The sequence below is a fragment of the Asterias amurensis genome, chromosome 1 (assembly GCF_032118995.1).
Source record: "Asterias amurensis chromosome 1, ASM3211899v1".
Lineage (NCBI taxonomy): Eukaryota > Metazoa > Echinodermata > Asteroidea > Forcipulatida > Asteriidae > Asterias > Asterias amurensis.
The window spans coordinates 18,545,007-18,564,229 of record NC_092648.1 but is presented as its reverse complement, the minus strand read 5'-3'; the positions used below and the strand labels follow the sequence as shown (position 1 = coordinate 18,564,229).

Sequence of the window (19,223 nt, the reverse complement as noted above, 5' to 3'; positions counted from 1 at the left end):
AATACAATATGGTTGGGTATGCGCTATGTCCTAGTCCTGGAAAGTTCAAATACTCATAAGACTTCCACTATATATTTTGGTTGTTCGGAAAAAAACCCACCCAAAACCCAATGAATGATGAGCCCAGAGACATGGAAAATTGTATTTATTTACACTAGTTCGAAACTTCCACTAGCCCTGCCCCCACGCCTCACACACCCACTCAAAATAGGTGGGTAGGCTACTGGGTAAACAAGGAACTTAAAGTGGGACCCCATCATTTGACACCAAATGTTTTTTTTTTCCATGCTATTTTTAAATTGTGTTCTAAAAATAAATACAGAATCCCTTTTAAAGTTCTTGGAACTTGGTACAACACTTCAGTCAAGTATCCTCCTCCATACATGCTAATGTGACTGCCTCCCCTTGGATATAGGCGTTTCAAATAAATTATATATTTTTCTTCCATAAATAAATTGAATGACAAGTTATTGTTTATGGATCAGATAAATAACAACAAAACAGGTGTATTTTATAAATAAAGATATTGAGCAGATTGTAAATAAATATCGTGAAAGGACATAAACTAAATTGACAAAATAGGACAACGAATTAGAAAGGTTTATTTCTAGAAAGATTATATATTTTTTTCAATTATAAATATCACACAAGAGGGCGCTGTTTTGGGGAATCTCTAACTGCTTTTCACTGTCTCTTCACAAGACACTAAACAAAACACTGGATAGAAATTACTGTCTGTACAATGATTATATTACGGACGTGAGATAGATGGCAGAATCACCTTTCGACCACAATTATTTTTTAGATTTTAATTGATTTCACTACTGTCAGATTTTCCCCAAGCCATGCCTCCTTGTCCTTGACCTAAAATTGACCACAAACTATAAATTTTAATATTAATATCAACTTGAACTGTAACAACTCTTCCATGGTTTGAACAAAAAATGTCCAAAACTAGCTATTTGTTTGATGATTATTAGTAAGCGAACTGCTAGAAAAATATTTCACTTAAAGTGTTTTTCCGCAACTGACAGGCAGTAAATGTCAACAATGTTAAGAATGTGATAGACTATTGTTGTTGTTCAGGTCAAACTGAGGTCAACTATTTGGAGGCGGTAGATCAATGTTGGAAATTATTGTAAAGTCAAGACAGCAATCACGAACAAATGACAGTTTACCCGAAATAGTTGCCCTTAAATTCATCTTCTATGTGTGCTATGCAATCTTTAATCATCATAATTAAGTGACAAAATAAAGTGTGTTTATTATTTTTAATTTTGAACGAGGACAGGTAATGCACATGCGCTGCATTTGTTGATCAACATAAATTATGCACACAGTGTACAGACAGATGAGAGGTGAACAAGATTCGCGATTCGATGGGCTGTTTTCGAAGTGGAAACTGTTTTTGTGGATAAAAGGGTGAGTATTATTTACCATGCTTTATGATGCAATGATCCACACAGAGGATTAAATGAGTTTCATTCAGATTAGAAGAAGAATTATCTTCATTTATTAAAATAGCTCAATTTTGAAGCAGCTTTTTACTGAGTTTTGACGGCGCTCTTTATCATGTCCACGTTGCCTAAATCTCGGACAATTTCATTTATGTAGCCGCTATGATGGCAGAAAACACTGACATATGACAGGTCTCACTTTGATATTATTAACTATTAATATTGCCAATCAAATGATTTCATTTAATGTGAAATAAAATAGGAAGCGTATTAAAGGCAGTGGACACTATTGGTAATAATTGTCAAAGACTAGCCTTCACAGTTGGTGTAGGATCTCAACATATGCATAAAATTTGAGCTCAATCGGTCATCAAAGTTTCAAGATAATAGTGAAAGACAAAAGACCCTTGTCACACGAAGTTGTGTGCGTTTAGATGGTTGATTTCGAGACCTCAAGTTCTAAATCTGAGGTTTTGAAATCGAATTCGTGGAAAATTACTTCTTTCTCAAAAACTATGTCACTTCAGAGGGAGCTGTTTCTCACAATGTTTTAAACCATCAATCTCTCCCCATTACTTGTCACCAAGAAAGGTTTAATGCTAATAATTATTTTGAGTAATTACCAATAGTGTCCACTGCCTTTAAATATTATAATATTTTGAACCGTGCATTTAGCGGCTAGCCTACTGACTGACTGGAACAAATTACATAAACTTTGTATTTGTTTTAATAAATGAACATAGAGTTCAGTTATGACTAATAATTAATATTATAAGAAGACTAAGACTCACCTCAAGTAATATAAAGGAAAACAATTTAACATGTTTACTTTTATGTCAGAAAAACAATGAGAAATTAAAGTTTTCAAATTCAACGTATAATAATTATGTAATCTATAATATTATTTGTATAGCTTCTGTGCAGGTTTTATAAGATGTAACAAATAATTTCTTTTATTCCATTTAAATGCTTTTTTATCATGTCAAATTCTTCCTATAAACTATAGTCCTTTATATGTATAATACTAATACAAAAAGTAGGTTTATGGACAGAGCTTTTTAAAATCAGTTTTAAATTTGTATTTTTTTTCAGTTACTAAGAATGCATCCTTGAGCAAAACTTTGTTGTGTACCCTGATCCTGCAGGCAGGAATATCGATCAACATGTCGACTAAATCAGAGCAGTGTAAGTTGTTGAATTCTTTCACAAATTCCAGTAAAATATTTGGCCTAAATGAAGTGTATTATAAACATTGTTACATGTAACATTGTTACATTCTACAAAGTGTTGAAAAAATCCAGCCCACTTTTTGTATTGCTTTTGTATTGTGAAAAAAAAATAAAGGCCCAAATTATTTTATAGTGTGGTGTAGATTTGTTATGATTTTTTTAAGACATCAGATCATTTGGTACATTTCTGAAATATTTGTGTTCATGTCTGATACATAAAATATATTTGCTTTTTTTCTTCAACAGTTTCAGCTAAGATTCGTAATTTGACGGACTACCAGAATCGTATTCTACACAACATTGCTCCATTACCAACAGGGACAGATATTGCTAATACACTCAGATACTTCATTCACACTTTGAGGAGGTATGAAATCAAATCCATTACCACAAAAGTATATGACCCAATTGAGTTTATAACCTTGTGAGAATGTAATTTATTTTTACAAATAGTTACGGGTGTGTTTTTTAGTGGTGAGGTTAATTAAAATAATACAGTTTTTAAAGTTAGGTTGAACAAAGAAGAAATTTACCGGAGCGGACTTGAACCTGAGACCTACGGATTACTGTGCCAGCGCAGTACTAGACTTGGTTCCAAATCTTTGATCGTGGCTTTTTAGTCGTCCTGCTGATAGCCGCTACAAACAGCGCCCTCTTGTGATCAACCTTCATCATTTAGCCTACGATCAGATTGCGAGTTGGGGATGCGCCCTAACTCGCAATCTGCTCATAGGCTAAATGATCTGGGGGCATTTTTCATGGCTGAGATGCAGTAAGAATAACCGCAATCTAAGACTTGTATTAAGTCTAGCGCAGTACTAACAGCTTATCTCGCCCTAATCTTGGCGGTGTCCCTATTGTGTCAATATCTTTGTTCATGGGTCCTTCGGGTAATTCCTCTGAAGCCGCTTCCCAGGTTGTATCATAAACTTTGATGTGATTCCTGGCAATGCGGCAGCTTCAGGTTGGATGGCTTATAACTGGCACCCCTGAACAAAGATATTGATACAATATGAAGACCTCGGTCACACTGCAGCGATAACGAAAACAATAACGATCACGAACGCATTCTATTGGTTGGATGAGCGTGTGCGTATTCTGCGTTGAGCAATTCAACCAATACAATGCATTCTCTTTGCGTCGTGTTCGTTATCGTTTTCGTTATCGCTGCAGTGTGACTCGGCCTTAACACTAGATAGCTCAGTTGGTAGATCCCAGTCAGGGTAACCCGGAGGTCGCAGGTTCAAGTCGGGCTCTAATTTTTCTCTGTTCAATCTGAAAATATTAAAAATTTACCCAGCCAGTTTCCCTTCTGGTTTATTACTTTTATAAAACCAGACAGTGTGATTGATCTTATTTTCTCAATAGTAATAATAAAAATAATAATAATATCGAAGCCTTATATAGCGCACGTATCTACCAAACAAGGTACTCAAGGCGCTGAGTAATATAGACACTTTCAGAAGGATAGGTTATTACAGTGATGAATTTTGAGACCCAATTATTTAGCACCTTATAAGGGTTTACAAGGTGCTACGGCGCATACAGCAGCCACAGCCAGGAACACCGGGGCGAACCCCTTCTCTTTTCGAAAAGTGCACTGGGTTCTTTTACATGCGTTACACAACACATGGGACCAACACCAGTGTTGAAGCATCCCCCAAGAAAAGAAATTTTGAGAGAGTTAATTTCATCTCAATTTGTGTTTGCCTTGCAGCATCTTGAAGGAAGCCCCTGCCGATCTGACCGACTGTAAGCAGTCGGCTCGGAGGAGGTTGAACCCACGTCTGCCTCACTATCCTAGTCTGGACTATCTCTGTCTCTATGAGACGTTGGACAGCCTCATTGAGATTGTACCCAATGTGCAGTATGGCCAGTCAGGTAGGGGAAATATGATTACATATTCTAGTTGATTGTTTATTTGTTTGTAATAGATGGTCTTCCTGTCAAGGGCACTCGGCAAACTTCCACAACGGGATATAAACACCAAGCTGGTAACAGCCAGTTTTCCTCATACAAATATGGTTTAGTACTGTAGACTACAATACTTATCCTAGTAATTGTGAAATGAGTTGTAAGTTTGTTAGGATTCGAACCCACAACCTTATAATTGCAAGTCCTGCAGTCTAACCTCTAAAACACGGTGACCTGGAGAATATCTCATCTGCATCCTGTTACAACTCAATTGAATTAGCTGTTGCAAACTGCTTACGAACCAAAAGGACCTATGGTATAAATGCAAACAAATAGTTAGCCTAATGGTATGACGTTTCAACCCTAGCATAGTCTATCTCAAAGGCCAAATGACAACACAACAAACATGAACTGGAGCCAATTTCGTAGAGCTGCTTCAGCTAAAAATTTGCTTAAGCACGAAAATAGCTTGCTTACACATGTTATTGGCCAAATGTCATGCCATATATATTGCTTGTGACTGGTATTTAGCTGTTGTTTACTTAGCATAACAATTGAGTTGAGTCTTGGCTGGTACTTTGATTTTACCATGCTACATGATTTTACTAAGTAAGGATTTTTCTGCTTAAGCATTTTTTTTTTGCTTAAGCAGCTCTATGAAATAGGGCCCAGGTAACTAAGTATAACGTAAGCAGTGAAGTGGAAATAAATATAGAGAGAAATAGTCAGAATATTTCATCTATATTTTCTTTTAGTTCCCACTTATTCTGTGTACAGGGCCCAATTTCATAAAGCCTGTAAGCACAAAAATTTGCTTAGCATGAAACTTCTTCCTTGACTAAAACAAGATTTCCAACCAAATTTTAATTTGTTGCATATTTCTTTTTACTGCCATTCAGCTGTTGTTTGCTTATCCCGAAAATCTTGTGGAAATTTGGTTGGTAATCCTGTTTTTATTAAGGAAGAAATTTAATGCTAAGCAGATTTGTGTGCTGACACACTTTGTGAAATCGGGCCCTGATCATTACTACCTGAAGCTGAAATAATAAGCTTTGTATGATGACTACAATGCTTCTGTGTACAGCTGGAGTGTACAGCTGGTATGATGCACGTGGCGTTCAATACACACTGTTCATTATAGATTTTTGTTGTTCAATAAAGGAATCAATTGCAGTGGTTGATGATCAGAATGCCGGGTTCAAGTTGATTAGAGTATTATTAAAAAAGTGGTTAAAAAGCAGGACAGTTTTTTTCAGAACTGAGAAGTCTACTGAATTCCAAAAATGTACTCTGCGGTAGTAGATATAAAGCAAGACAAATTCTCAAAAGAACATAATCTACCTGGCAAGTAGATACACATAATGGTGTTTCCGCAAACCAAATATATAAAGTGTTATGGTAAATGATTTTGTATGTTTAGGATGTACTGAATTGGCAATCTCACTAAGATGAGTGAGTTGTGGTTTTATGCTGGAGTTCCACTCGTATATTTCAGACGTTTTGTATTGTAGGAGGTAGCAATTACTAGAGAACCTGCGGGTACAACAGGGCTCGAATATGGTGGGTGGAGGAAATCCACACGACCACAGGGCTTGTAGCTCAAAATGTTTACTGGAACAGAATTGTTTTTACAAGACCATGTCACCAGAATCAATATGATACAGTTTGAAGCCCGGTTCATACTTCCTGCGAATGCGAATGCGATGTGAACTTGATGTGAATTTTACATCATAACCCCTCTTTCGCATTCGCAGGAAGTATGAACCGGGCTTAACATTCATTTAACTTCTTGCTCCGAGTTTTAGCATACTGGTGTTTTGACTGTGTTAAATTGTTTCTTTGATAACAGATTTGGGTCAGGCTATCCAGCAGTTGTTTGGTTGTATCTTATGGTTCTTGGAGCCTGAGATAGTGGATACTATACCACACACAGTGGCATCCACACTGGCCATCTTCCCAATGGCTCTCCAAAAGGAAACAGTGGATCTCCTGTGCACCACGCTACTCCCGATATGTCTATGTAAGTTAAACTTCTTTAAAGAGGAGTATTTTTATCTTAAAGACTGCACTCCGTACTAGAGCAGGCTGAGAGTTACAAAGATGCAAAGTCCTACGTTAAAGGCAGTGGACACTATTATTACTCAAAATAATTATTAGCATAAAACCATACCTGGTGATGAGTAATGGGGAGAGGTTGAAAGTATAAAACATTGTGAGACTCGGCTCCCTCTGAAGTGACATAGTTTTCAAGAAAGAAGTAATTTTCCACGAATTTGATTTCAAGACCTCAGATTTAGAATTTGAGGTCTCGAAATCAACCATCTAAAAGCACACAACTTCGTGTGACAAGGGTGTTTTTTCTTTCATTATTATCTCGCAACTTTGACCATCAATTGAGCTCAAGTTTTCACAGGTTTGTTATTTTATGCATATGTTGAGATACACCAAGTGAGAAGACTGCCTGGTCTTTGACAATTACCAATAGTGTCCAGTGTCTTTAATGAGGTCTGAGTTCTTGGCCCAACTTCATATACTGCTTTACCACAAGAAATAACTAAACAAAGATTATGCCTATCAGAATAAAGCTACCTGTCAAATTCCATGCCATGTGTACCATTTGTGACTGTTTTTCTGTTTATTTTTGCTGAGTAGAATAATGCTAAGCAAAATTGACTGCTTTTAAAAGAAATGGACTTAGGCCCTGGTGCCCCTTAAATTTTATTGTAGAGTCCTTTACCAAGGAGCAGTATCTTTACCCAAACAAGAATGAAATGCAGCCGTTGATTTCACAAAGAGTTAGGACTCGTCTTATCTCGAGTTAGGATGAGTAAGGTCTGCATGCTACAGTCCAGGGTTGGGATTCGTCCTAAGTCCCAAGATTAGTCTTAAGTTCGAAAGAGTTTTGTGAAATCGACGGCAGGGCTGATAAGACCAGTGTCCTAGTTGGAATGTAGCCCTTCCCTTGATGGTAAAAGGGTGGCAATGCAATCAAAAGGATAGACTGTTGAAAGATCATTCAGAGTTTTGTTGAAGAGTAGTTGCATATAAATTGCATTCATAAAATTTGATTTTCTTTTTAAAACTACTTTTGTCACCAGCTGAGGTGCAGTCCATTGAAGGCGATACTTACGCTACCATGTCAGTTTCAGCGGTCATAATGCTGGTTCTACAACACTGCAAGAACAAAGGTAAGAACACAAGTGTTGTGAAATAATTTTCTCAGGAAACATCAGAGGAAATTTTTGAATTGTGACTAGTGTATTTTTTACCACGTCCTTTTTGTGTAAAGCGATAACTTTTTATAACGTTATAACATCCAGAGCACAAAGCCCACAACATTTCTAATATCATCAATTCAAAGCCTTGGGTGTCAAGTACAAATCAGTCTATAAACTTAGTGGAAAGGATATCTCACACAGAACTACTAGCACCAAGTTCAAGAAATGACACAGAAAAGTGTAATGCAACTGACCATGGAATTGCCCACTTCCATTGTTACATGTGTTATTAAGAAACATGATTTTATATGCAGAATGTTTCCAAATTAAATCTGCATTTCATGCTTGATGATGCCAGCAGCTGCTGTAAATTTCTTGTAGATTTGTCAGGAAAAAAAGAGTTGATTTTGTTTGTATGTATGATAATTGTTTACAGCTCATCATGCTCAGCTGATGGAATGTATTATGACATACAAGAAAGATGTCTTTAAAGTAAGTGATATCAACAATATTTTATGCAACTTTAACATCTCGCTCACCCTACCAAGTAGATACCTAGGCCCGCTTGACGTGCTAGCGCCGAATTTCTGCCGTAGCCTTGTAAGCTTAGAATGCCTAGTAACGTGCAGTAGCCAAAATTCCCTGCTAACCCCTGAAATACGCTTGATGTAAGCACAGATTTCCCTGCTTCTGTAAGCGCCGATTCTGTGCTTATGGTAAGCAGAACCATGCAATTGGGTTCTGGGGTTTGTTGTGCTGATCTCCTACAATGTATGTTTGTGGTTAGAAGCTTGAATCCAGAGCCCAAAAACCTTGCTTAGTGGACCCAGTTGCTTGGTTTAAGTTGTCCTCAGGGTGGCCTCTTGGTCTGGACCACCATATGCTAGGGGATTCTGCTTCTGCAGTTTTGGCAATGCTTTAGCTTAGCTGAATAAATTTTGAAGTTGTGCCCCCCTAGTCTTTACCTACAATGTTACGCTGCAGAAATTGACGATTAACTGTGTAAATTTCTTTGCTTATCAGATTTTGTTGTCAAGCAAAGAAGTAGCAGGCAGTTACATTATTACTAAACTGCTTGGATAGTCACCTGTTTTCACTGAGCAGAATTTATCTATGCTTACCAGCTTCATGGATTTAATCCCTGTTCTCCATGACTAACTGATGATTGTATTTGCTCACAGGATATCTTATGTACCATAGCGTTTGGGCCATCATCAGCTCGTGGTGCTGCTTCTAATCTTCTTTTCCATTATTGGCCATCTCTTGTGCCCTCCAACGTTGAAGACAGAGACTTCTCTTATACATGTAAGTCACCCCCCTCCCCCCCCCCCCAAAAAAAGTGACAAAATAGGGCGATTGTTTTTTATTTTATTTTACTACAGTTAATACTGGCAAAACAACTGCAAGAAATTAAAAGGTACAATGCACAAATTATAACTGTAAATGAGAAAATAAACAAATAAACAATCAAAATTATAAGAATAAAACCAGTGAGTGGCAAGGAGGAAAAAATTGCATGGATATTCCTAAGTTAGGATGAGTAACTGGTCCTAACTCGAGATAAGACTAGTCCTAACTCCTTGTGAAATCCACCCCTGCTGTCTTACCACAAAACGAAAAAACACTTGCAACAAATACCCCTCCCCTCGAAAGGCTCAAAGATTTTAGCTTTCGAGAAAAGACTCTGCTAGGGTCAAACATCAGGTCAGTTACTTTGTTACTAATGTTTGGGTTTGTAAGCTGTTTGCAACAGCTAATTCTATTCTCACAAAATACAAAGAGAACAATACTGTACAAACAAGACAATAAGTCCATGTCTCCTGCCAAAAATTAAAAGTAAATAGGTGCGACTCAAAAGCCTACAACTCCAACTCCACATACAAATATTTTTAAATATCTCTATGAAGGTTATGACAGACAATGTTAAAAATAAACTTTTTTTCGGTGAAGGTTGGAAGCCAATTCTGTGCCAGAGATCCAACTGCTTATCTCCTGTGAATAATGCCGCTGTAAAGGTAAGAGTTAGCTGCAGAATTGAATTAGTTCTAAAAAAATAATCTCAAACTTTGGCAGTGAATATGATCATCTGAACGGGGTTGATGTTGTACCTGTTTAAATAATGGATCTGAAAGAAAACGGAATGCTCCACAAGGGATTTTAGGGAGGGGTACTTTTCCATATTTTATCATTTTTGTGATGTGTAGTTTTAATTATTGGCTCGTCCAGTCTTTGTGATTTATATTTTAAGTCAGTTGTTTATGCTCTTTGATGATTTCCTCCTCCTTATTTGGTGCTATTTTAATTGGTACAATGCCTTGGGGTCCAGTCATGAATGTAAGACGCTTTAGAAGCATAATTTATTATTTTTTATAATTACAAAGTATATAGAAAGATGTTAACTACTGTAATAAACTTCCAAATCACATCAGGGACACAACATCATTCAACATGTTCAAGTCACTTCTGAAAGCCCAATGTTTCAGGAGGCCTTCCATCAATGACTTTTATATTTCTTCTGTGCCTCAGCGCCTTTGAGAAAACCTTTGATTGAGGTGCTTTATAAATTGTATATGATTGATTGATTGATTGATTGGATAAAGGGAACAACCAAAGATATCTCCACAGGGATGTAAAACAATAGAATGTGTGTATTTCAGATGTGTATGGATCCAGTGATTGCAGGCAAGTACAGCAAGCATCCACCTCCGTTGTATCTCTGTCAAGTCTGCAGTGACTATGTTAACAGGTAAGGCATTCTATTACTTTCTTCATCATGTGCCAATCCTGTTAGTAAGTCATTTCCTCACAAGCATGGGAATCTGCTGCATTCCCAAAGTTTCACTGCTGCCGGGCCCAAAGCTGGCATCTGTATGTAATTTTACCAAAAATCTTTCAAAAGAATTTCTTATGACAGAAATTTAATTCTGAGAAAACTTTAGTCATTGAAGAACATATGTAAAACTATGTCTATTTCATAAACATTTCTTACATAATCATTACAGAAAAACTAGTTCATTGCAACTCCTTTGGGCTTCCGGATATCAGTGGAGCCGTATGTGTGTAGTGGGTTTGGAATTATGTCACTCTTATGAACAGGATGAAACACAGATCTTGAATTAGATACCTAGGGAATTCTAAAAGCAGAAATATATAGTGTAAGTTTTGCTCGTATTCAAACATTGGTAGGACTGCAGGTTATTTTATGGATATGTTGGGATACGTTAAGTGTTAAGGATACTGCAGCCGATTTCATGAGACGCTAGGATTAATCCTATCTCGAGTTAGGATGAGTAACTCGTCCTAACTTAGGATGGGTTCAATGCATCCCAACGTCTTCGGATACTGAACTGAACTTGTCCCAAGTCCTAAGATTAATCCTAAGTTATTAAGAGTTTGGTGAAATCGGCGGTTAGTCTTTGACAAGGCAGCATGCACGTGAGGTAACCACAATCAATAACAAACGTAGGGAACTCTACCTCTATGCAATTACTTAAAGATTTTAATATTTACATCCATGAGAATTTAAAATTTAAAAGTTGTCTTCATTTATTGTCCATTTTTTAGAGAGATATGTGACTCCAAGCCGTTTCTGAATGTTCTACAGCCGCAGGAAAATGTTGCAAAGACTTGTGAGAATAAGGTACAGGAAAATGTTTTTTACACTTTCTGTAGGCCTGGAAAGATCAACCTAACATAAATTGTCTAACAAAGGGGTGTTTAAATAGGTTCAGTTTATTTTTATTTTAACCAAAAGCACCCGCGATAACATTAGGTTTTTGCCATTTTGGGAAGCAGATGCCAGGTGTGTTACTATTCAGTTTTGTTTGTTTAGACCCACACCATATCTTTACATCGACAGCTCCGAAACATAGGGCCAGAAGTGTAGATTTAACGGATTTCATGAAATTGTTTTTGCAAAATATATTAACGGAGTTTAGTGAACAAGAGTGGTCTCCAAAGTAACTGTTTGGCAAAAAGAAACATTCTTTTCCAAGAAAAACCCCAAACTTTTTGTCTTTTCCAAGAAAAAAACCCAAACTTTTTGTGGATTTTGAATAATATTTGTTTTCACAAATTAATATGCTTTGTTCATTTAACGCAGCTAAGAGAGTCCTTTGAATCTTCATTATTTTTTTGGCTGCTCATTTCAGAATTGTTCTTCGTCTGAAAAAGAAGCCCTGTTTACCTGCTACTCGTCTGAGTGTACTGGCTTCAAGGGTAACCGACCGATCCGTTATTGCCAGAATTGTAACAACTACATCCACACTGAGAGGAAGGAACATATCATTCAAGATTTTCCAGCTGATCCGCTGTCATGCGATAAAGAGACGCAGAGTTACCTCTGTGAAGCAATCATAAGGTACAGTTTCTCACGACTCTTTTGCAAAAAAAGGAATATCTTTGTTTTGCAAAACTTTTTTTTTCTCGCTTGAAAATGCTCCGTGCAAAAAATTTGTTTCTAGGTGCGTACTTGTTTTGTGGGCTATTTAAAGACACTGGACACCTTTGGTAATTGTCAAAGACTAGCCTTCACAGTTGATGTATCTCAACATATGCACAAAATAACAACATTATTTGTTTCTCACAATGTTTTATACTATCAACTTCTCCCCATTACTCGTTACCAATAAAGAATTTATGCCAATAAGTATTTTGAGTAATTACCAACAGTGTCCACGGCCTTTAAGTGAGATGCGCTTTGACAATTCATACCAAGTTAAGGTGAAATGGTGTTTGACAACTCAAGGTCTGATCAGTATGCTCTGATCGTCTTCAGGAGAAAACTCAACGTTTTGATCAGAGCACGTTGAGTCGTCAACCACTGGTTCTTTTCTTTTCAGAACCAACATTACTCAAAGGAGTTTTTCACATGGTGCTACCGCAAACTTCAACTAATAAAAAACCAAAAGATTTTTTTGTTCAACTGGCATCACACTGGACCCCTAAAGAGTCTTTTTTCAAAGGTTTCCTCAAGCTCTGATTTCTGAACCATAATTATACCTAGTTCATACTCCCCACCATACAAAGTTTCAAATCCTACTGTTTTGTTTTGATCATTTTGCCACCAGTCTCCTGAAGGAAGCTCACATCTCCGATAAGGATCCGCTCATGGCTGCCGCTGAGGCCGAGACAACCACGGACATGTTCAGCCAGCCATCGGAGAATGAAGTAATCGACCTGGAGAGCATGGACGGTGACCCTCGTCTGCTCAGCCGCTTTGGGTTGTGGCTACTGATTGAGAAATGCAACCCAACGGACAGGACTGCTGATGAGGTGGTGGGCCGTCTGCTTAGCATGGTGTTTCAGTGGTTTGGATTTACTGCTACACTTACACAAGGTGAGACTTTACAATTAAACCTTTAGGGACTATACATTGCTGTATAATCATCAACATACACTCAGACATTGCTAATCTTGTTGATTTTTTGCGCCGCTTTTCAGGTAAAATGTTTGGGAAATTACTAAATCTGTCAACCTTGACTATGGCTAGGGGAAGATGGCTGCAACTGGCTAATCATCAACATTGCTGTGTCTTGCCATTGCTACAGCGATAGCCAAAGATACTCACAGTGACCAAAGATTTATGATTCAGAATGTATCAAACAATGCCTCTTGGCAGTCTAAACATGTTGCCTCTTGCTTCTGTCAGACTCAGGAGCACAATTTTAAAAATACTTTTACCAGTAAAATTTGTTCTACCTGTGTAAACATTACCTAAAATAAAATGCATGAGATAAAGCTTGAATTTATAATTGCATAACATGGTGTAATTGTCTTTCCCCTTTCTCTGGTTACAGACAGCGTTGCTTTGGAGAGTCTTAAGGCAGATGTAAGTTAGGTTTACAATTTTATTAAACAGAAGCCTAACGTTTGTATTATATGAATGCAAAAAGAGTTCTGTCAGTTTGGTCTGGGTCAATATAAATAACAAAGTCTGGCCGTTTAGGGCACCCACAAACTGTGATTAAATAACCTGAGAAGTATTTAAGAGCCTTCACCATATGACCATGTTGGTCAGCCCTTGCACTCGATAAAATATTTCTACTTATTTTTAAGGACCAAATATTATGCCTGGCGTGGATAAATACCGTCGGGTAAAAGATTAGCACAAGGCAGCCTTAATCAATGCTACCTCAAACACAAAATGACTGGTTGTTTTTTCTATTTTATCACCCAGTATGTCACCACTTGGTTGATCAGGATTCTCAAGAGTCACTTCAACGTCTTTGTATCCTGCTTGCTGCCACAGCCTCCTGACTACGCCAAGGTTGGAGGTGACTAGTAAGTATACTGCACACAGATTTACCTTCATTCTAACAGGGTGTCGTGGCCGAGCGGATAACAGCACTGAACTCAAGCTCTGATGCTTCTGTTCAGTAGAGTGTCGGTTCGAATCTCGGTATTGACACTTGTATCCCTGAGCAAGACACTTAAATACAATTGCTTCTCTCCACCCAGGGGTAAATGGGTAACTGTGAGGGCAGAGATTGTTATTTTGATTGATATAGTTTTGTGCACTACATACTTGGCAGCGCAGGCTGTATACTCCCAAGGGAGCTGAGATGGTCTAAGGAATGAAATATATTGCACAGTGACTATAGATCATAATGTTCCATGAGCTTCACTGAGTGATGGATGTGTGGGCTGTATAAGAACTATTATTATTGATATCACAGTGATGTTTTCCTTTGCATTGAAGTGTCATCTATCTGTCATTATTGTTTGTTTGACCACAGTGACAGTTTGTGCAGCCGGATAACAGAACTTCTCGGAGGATTAAGGAAAGTCTTTAGTCTTACTCCGTACAACTCGGTCACATTTGAGGTAAGCAGATTTAGCTGTCCATATGGCTGCAGTGTCGCCTAAAAGAAACGCTTTTCAGATTCAATTTTTTGAAAAATTTATATCTTTTTACTTAACCACATTACAAGTGATTACCAAACGTATACCTTCCCTTTAAGGTATGGGATTACATAATGCCCCATTGGATGGAGTGCATCTGCAATGACATACCAGATGAGGAGATACCACAACTCCAAGACGTCTTGTGTCGACTCTTCGATGTTGATATGAGCCCCTTGCCATTCTCCACGGAGAAACTCTTCAATTTCGTCGCTTGTCGGTTCCGAGGAATGGCCGCCAATGACCAAGAGAAAGCCCTCTTGTGGCTGCAGGTAATGACATGACGTATTATCAAACGTAAAGTTTGAAGATAATCAGTAGTTTGTATCTTAACCCTTTAGCGGCCACATTTTTGTAGAATCATCACAGACACTGCTAATATTGTTGATTTCTTTAATCAAATTGTTTCCATAAACATGTCAACAGAAATAACATGAAACAGAAAAATTAAGCTTGGGACGCTAATGTCAACTTTCAGAAACTAATGTCAACTAATGTCAACTTTCAGAAATTTCATCTCTGGACATGACCTTTACTTTGACCACTTTATGTGAACGAAAGTAGGTCAAACCTTGTGGCCACTTGTGGCTGCGATGGACAATTTGGTACAAGCCGCTTGTGGCCGCTATTGTCTTTAAAGGTTAAATTCTGAATGATACTTCCTTTCACTCCCAGATCCTGACAGAGACAGATATTGTCATCCCTCTGAAGTTACTCCTGAGCATCTTCAGTGATGGCCTCACCTCCATGTCCAAGATCCAACTCGCTAATCAGCGTAAAGACCAACACCAAAAAGCCAACCTACCCTCATCAAACCCTCCCGTCAACAACATCCAATGTCCCCCGGAGGAGGTGTTAATCGAGCCACCGACGACGGTACCTCCTTCTCCTCCCACCGAGCTACCCCCACCTCCCCCTGTTAGCCTCCCTCCGGGTGGTCTGGCTGAGGAAGGCGGGGTCATCGGTGGTGGGATTGGGATCATAGGTGAGGTCGGAGGTGTTCCTGTCGAGCTGCCGTTTGTTACGATTGATCCGTCCCCGGATGATGGGCCGATACAGGAGCAAGACGAGGAACAGATCTTGAGGTGTTTTGTCCTCATGTTAGATATGCTCGTTATCCAGGTATGAGGAAATGTATGAGTTTTATTGTCTATCAATTTTAATTTGGGCGGTTGGGTTATCATTGTGGTATTTATCCTCATCATCTACCTCTGGGACCAGGTTCAAATCACGCCGGGGGGCACTAACTATGTGGATTGGGTTTTCAGTCCCTACTTTGATGGTTGGGTTTGCATAGTGTTATCTTTCCTTGCCTTCCACCTCCGGTACCCCGGTTTGAATCCCACCAGGGGGCACTATGTGGATTGGGTTTTCAGTCCCTACTTGACTGCATGGGTTTTCCCTGGAATAATTCTTTGGGGTTTTCCTCCCACATCTAAAACTGAAACTTCCTTCACTGTCTTCTCTGCATTGGGTTCTTGGCTAGTACAGTGATAAAGTATGCTTGTTCAACCCCAAATTATTTAAAATTGACCCTGTCAGTTTTCCTTGTTGTTTACTTGATGTCTGTCAATTTTGTTAAACTTTGATTTTGTACACGTCTCGTATCATAATTCCTTTTCCCCTACATGTTTATAAAACTTAACCGCACAGATGATTATTGTCTCGTCAAATAAATATCTAATTTATGCTAAATAAAATCTGAGGTTAATTCATCTGGCATGCTGCAATTGACCATGGAAGTCTCACTGCTGTCGCGCTATCTTGAGAAGAACCTGTGAACATTACTTTAAAGTGTCAAAGAAACAAAATCACCAGACCACTTGGCGATGACATTTTCAAGAGGGACAGCGTTTGAATGCTCTCGAGACTAGCATAGTCTTTTGACGTTACATTATCTCAGTGTGATTTAAATATACCATCATTATAACATTTGAGAAAGTCAGACTATTAAATATATTAAACTAATTGTTAACTTCAATCTTCTAAGGAGCATGTCTATAACAAGTATGCAGGCCTGTCACATTTGTGATTGCATGACTAAAGCAAAAGATTTGATGTTCAAAGTTCAGTTTCATGGTGTTAATTTCATGTATTATACAGGATTGGTAGAGCTGAAGAAATAGTCGCAGAAAGTACACATGTTTTGTGTGATCAAAACCATACACAAAATAACAAACCTGTACAAATTTGGGCTTGTGTGAGTCAGTAGTGAAAAAACATGCACAATTTTCAGCATGACATGCATCGTCCTTAATAGACCATATTGAATATGACGTCACTTCCCAAATATCTGCCCTACAACATGGCATCTGTGAGCGCGTGCATGTACTGTAGAATCAAATCGGGAATGCTGCGTGCTCCATTTATGCACGCGTTTAGACGAGCATACGGTTTGCCCTACAAGATGGCGACTAAGTGGTTATTCAATACAGTCTATTGCAGTCGTAACAGCCAAAACCAGCTGTTGCGTCCATTAAGGTTTTAGATACAGTTTTCTCAAATATGACTTTATTCAGAATGAAATATTTTAAAGAACACATGGTTCTAGTATGAACGTAAGCTTTCAGACTAAAATTAAACAATGATAATTTTTATCTTTACCAGTCCTGCATAAGACCTTTAATTGACAGAGATTTCTAAACCAATGGACAATTCTTCATGAATGTTTTGGGTATAATATTACTATCCGTGGGAATTTTCTTTTGTATCACTTCTGTTGACATTTTGGTTTCCCTGTCCCCTAGACTCCATGCATGATTTGGTGTGGTGCTGGTTGTTTATCACCATGTCATGTAGACAGTGTGTTAACCTGTGTATAACAGTATGTACGTGTGTGCATGATACCAGGTACCTTCAATGTAACCTGTTGGTGTCTCTTGTATCAAGGTTAGTAGTAAACAGTTTGGTGTAGAACTTACTAGGCCTGGGCGACAAGTGAAATCTACTTCTGGACTAGTCATGCCTCAAATAGTCGGGACTTTGACACTAGTCACACTCGTCACCCAGGCTTAGACCTTATGCACTGACATCATACAGCCGCCATCTTGGAAGTAAATTGATGATGAAACAATGGAAATGAGCTTCTATGTTAATAATAATAATAATAAACATTTATATAGCGCCAAATCCATTAAAAATGCTCCCAGGCGCTTTACAAGTAAAAAGATGAATTATAATCAATCAAACACATTGAGTAAAAGCCACCGAAATTGTTTGATCCAGTAAAATGATAATAACAATTATAAAAACCGCAACAATGATATGAAGCAGCAGGGCAGTAAGAACATAGAAAAATACTTTAAGTTAAAAATGCTTCCCTAAAAAGATGTGTCTTAAGCCCAGATTTAAAGCTACAGAGGGAGTTTTCCTCCCTGAGACAAACATTTAGCTGGTTCCACAGACGAGGTGCTATGCAACATGCTAGGATTGCCCAATTAACAACCTCATTTTGACCTCTGAGTGAGGGCGCCTATTCAAATGACGTCATGTGCATAAGGTCTATTGCATGAAGTTATACCAGGGCTGGTTTTTTGTTGAACGGGTAATAGCAACTCTCTGTTTTGAAATAGTTTGAATCTAAATGCAGATACATGTATACTCATCTTTCACATTACTTTAAGGCTGTTTCCAAACTAGTGGCTGCAGTTGGTGCTTGAGTCACGTCATGGTTCTCCCCATGCATATTTGTGTAGCGGGCAGACATACCTGAATTGTGTGACGATATGTGCAGGGGAGGGGGAGGGGTTGCATATAGAATGCTTAAGATTGCACAGTATTGCATTTAAAGCTGAAGAAAAGCACAAAGTAAAAAACATTCTGAGTACCTTGTTTCAATTCCGTAATCTTTGGACAAATATGAAAAATTTAGCAGAAATGAGCGAGATGCCGCTCACTTATTGTACACAAGACATGATAGTTTTGTTGGTAACTTTATTCTGGTAAGCAACATCTTTTGTGTTTAGCAACTTGTTCTGCTTAAGCAGCTTTATGAGGCCAGTTTGAATCCTATACATTAGCAGCTGGTACAGTAAATATTGATAAACTTTTCTCTCCAGTGTGATCTTCAGTTCCTGCCGTTCCATCAAGGTATGGAGAACAGCCAATCCAAAGACTTTGTCTCTCTGCTGACACAGATGCTCTCCATGACATGGTTGGAGGCTCATAAATGCACCAACCCTAGGTCGGGTAAATTCCAGCCCCAGCAGCAACAGCCTAAGACAATTGGGCCGTGCTCGACGTGTGAACTGTGGGGAATCTTCTTCCAGCTCTCCCTCAGGATTCTGGAGCATATCTCACCTGTCAGCGAGACCAAAGTCTGTGATATGCCCGAGGTTTGTAGCAATGATTATCAGAAGTAGGATTGGAAACTTTGCATGGCGAGAATACAATCTAGTAACGTTGCAGAAACACCATATTGATGAGTAGGATTTGAAACTTTGCGCGGTTGATCTATATAGTCTAGATGAGGTAGCACTGTGTATATGAGTGTATTCAAAACT

General features: G+C 38.3%; 1 protein-coding gene across 2 annotated transcripts in view; it reads left to right on the top strand.

Annotated features, from left to right (window-relative positions):
- The first annotated feature begins 1,345 nt into the window (after positions 1 to 1,345).
- The window catches only part of LOC139948660 (protein unc-79 homolog), a 51,628-nt gene continuing 33,750 nt past the window's right edge, over positions 1,346 to 19,223 (top strand). For both annotated transcript variants that reach the window (XM_071946892.1, XM_071946883.1), the window contains exons 1-19: positions 1,346 to 1,422; positions 2,550 to 2,642; positions 2,933 to 3,053; positions 4,404 to 4,567; positions 6,450 to 6,620; positions 7,699 to 7,788; positions 8,255 to 8,310; positions 9,000 to 9,123; positions 9,769 to 9,833; positions 10,476 to 10,564; positions 11,383 to 11,458; positions 11,970 to 12,178; positions 12,888 to 13,156; positions 13,617 to 13,648; positions 13,997 to 14,100; positions 14,556 to 14,643; positions 14,781 to 14,993; positions 15,397 to 15,843; positions 18,780 to 19,055. In XM_071946892.1, the coding sequence (XP_071802993.1) occupies positions 2,621 to 2,642; positions 2,933 to 3,053; positions 4,404 to 4,567; positions 6,450 to 6,620; positions 7,699 to 7,788; positions 8,255 to 8,310; positions 9,000 to 9,123; positions 9,769 to 9,833; positions 10,476 to 10,564; positions 11,383 to 11,458; positions 11,970 to 12,178; positions 12,888 to 13,156; positions 13,617 to 13,648; positions 13,997 to 14,100; positions 14,556 to 14,643; positions 14,781 to 14,993; positions 15,397 to 15,843; positions 18,780 to 19,055 (2,616 nt within the window). In that variant the 5' untranslated portion in view covers positions 1,346 to 1,422; positions 2,550 to 2,620. The remainder of the gene's footprint in view (positions 1,423 to 2,549; positions 2,643 to 2,932; positions 3,054 to 4,403; positions 4,568 to 6,449; positions 6,621 to 7,698; positions 7,789 to 8,254; positions 8,311 to 8,999; positions 9,124 to 9,768; positions 9,834 to 10,475; positions 10,565 to 11,382; positions 11,459 to 11,969; positions 12,179 to 12,887; positions 13,157 to 13,616; positions 13,649 to 13,996; positions 14,101 to 14,555; positions 14,644 to 14,780; positions 14,994 to 15,396; positions 15,844 to 18,779; positions 19,056 to 19,223) is intronic.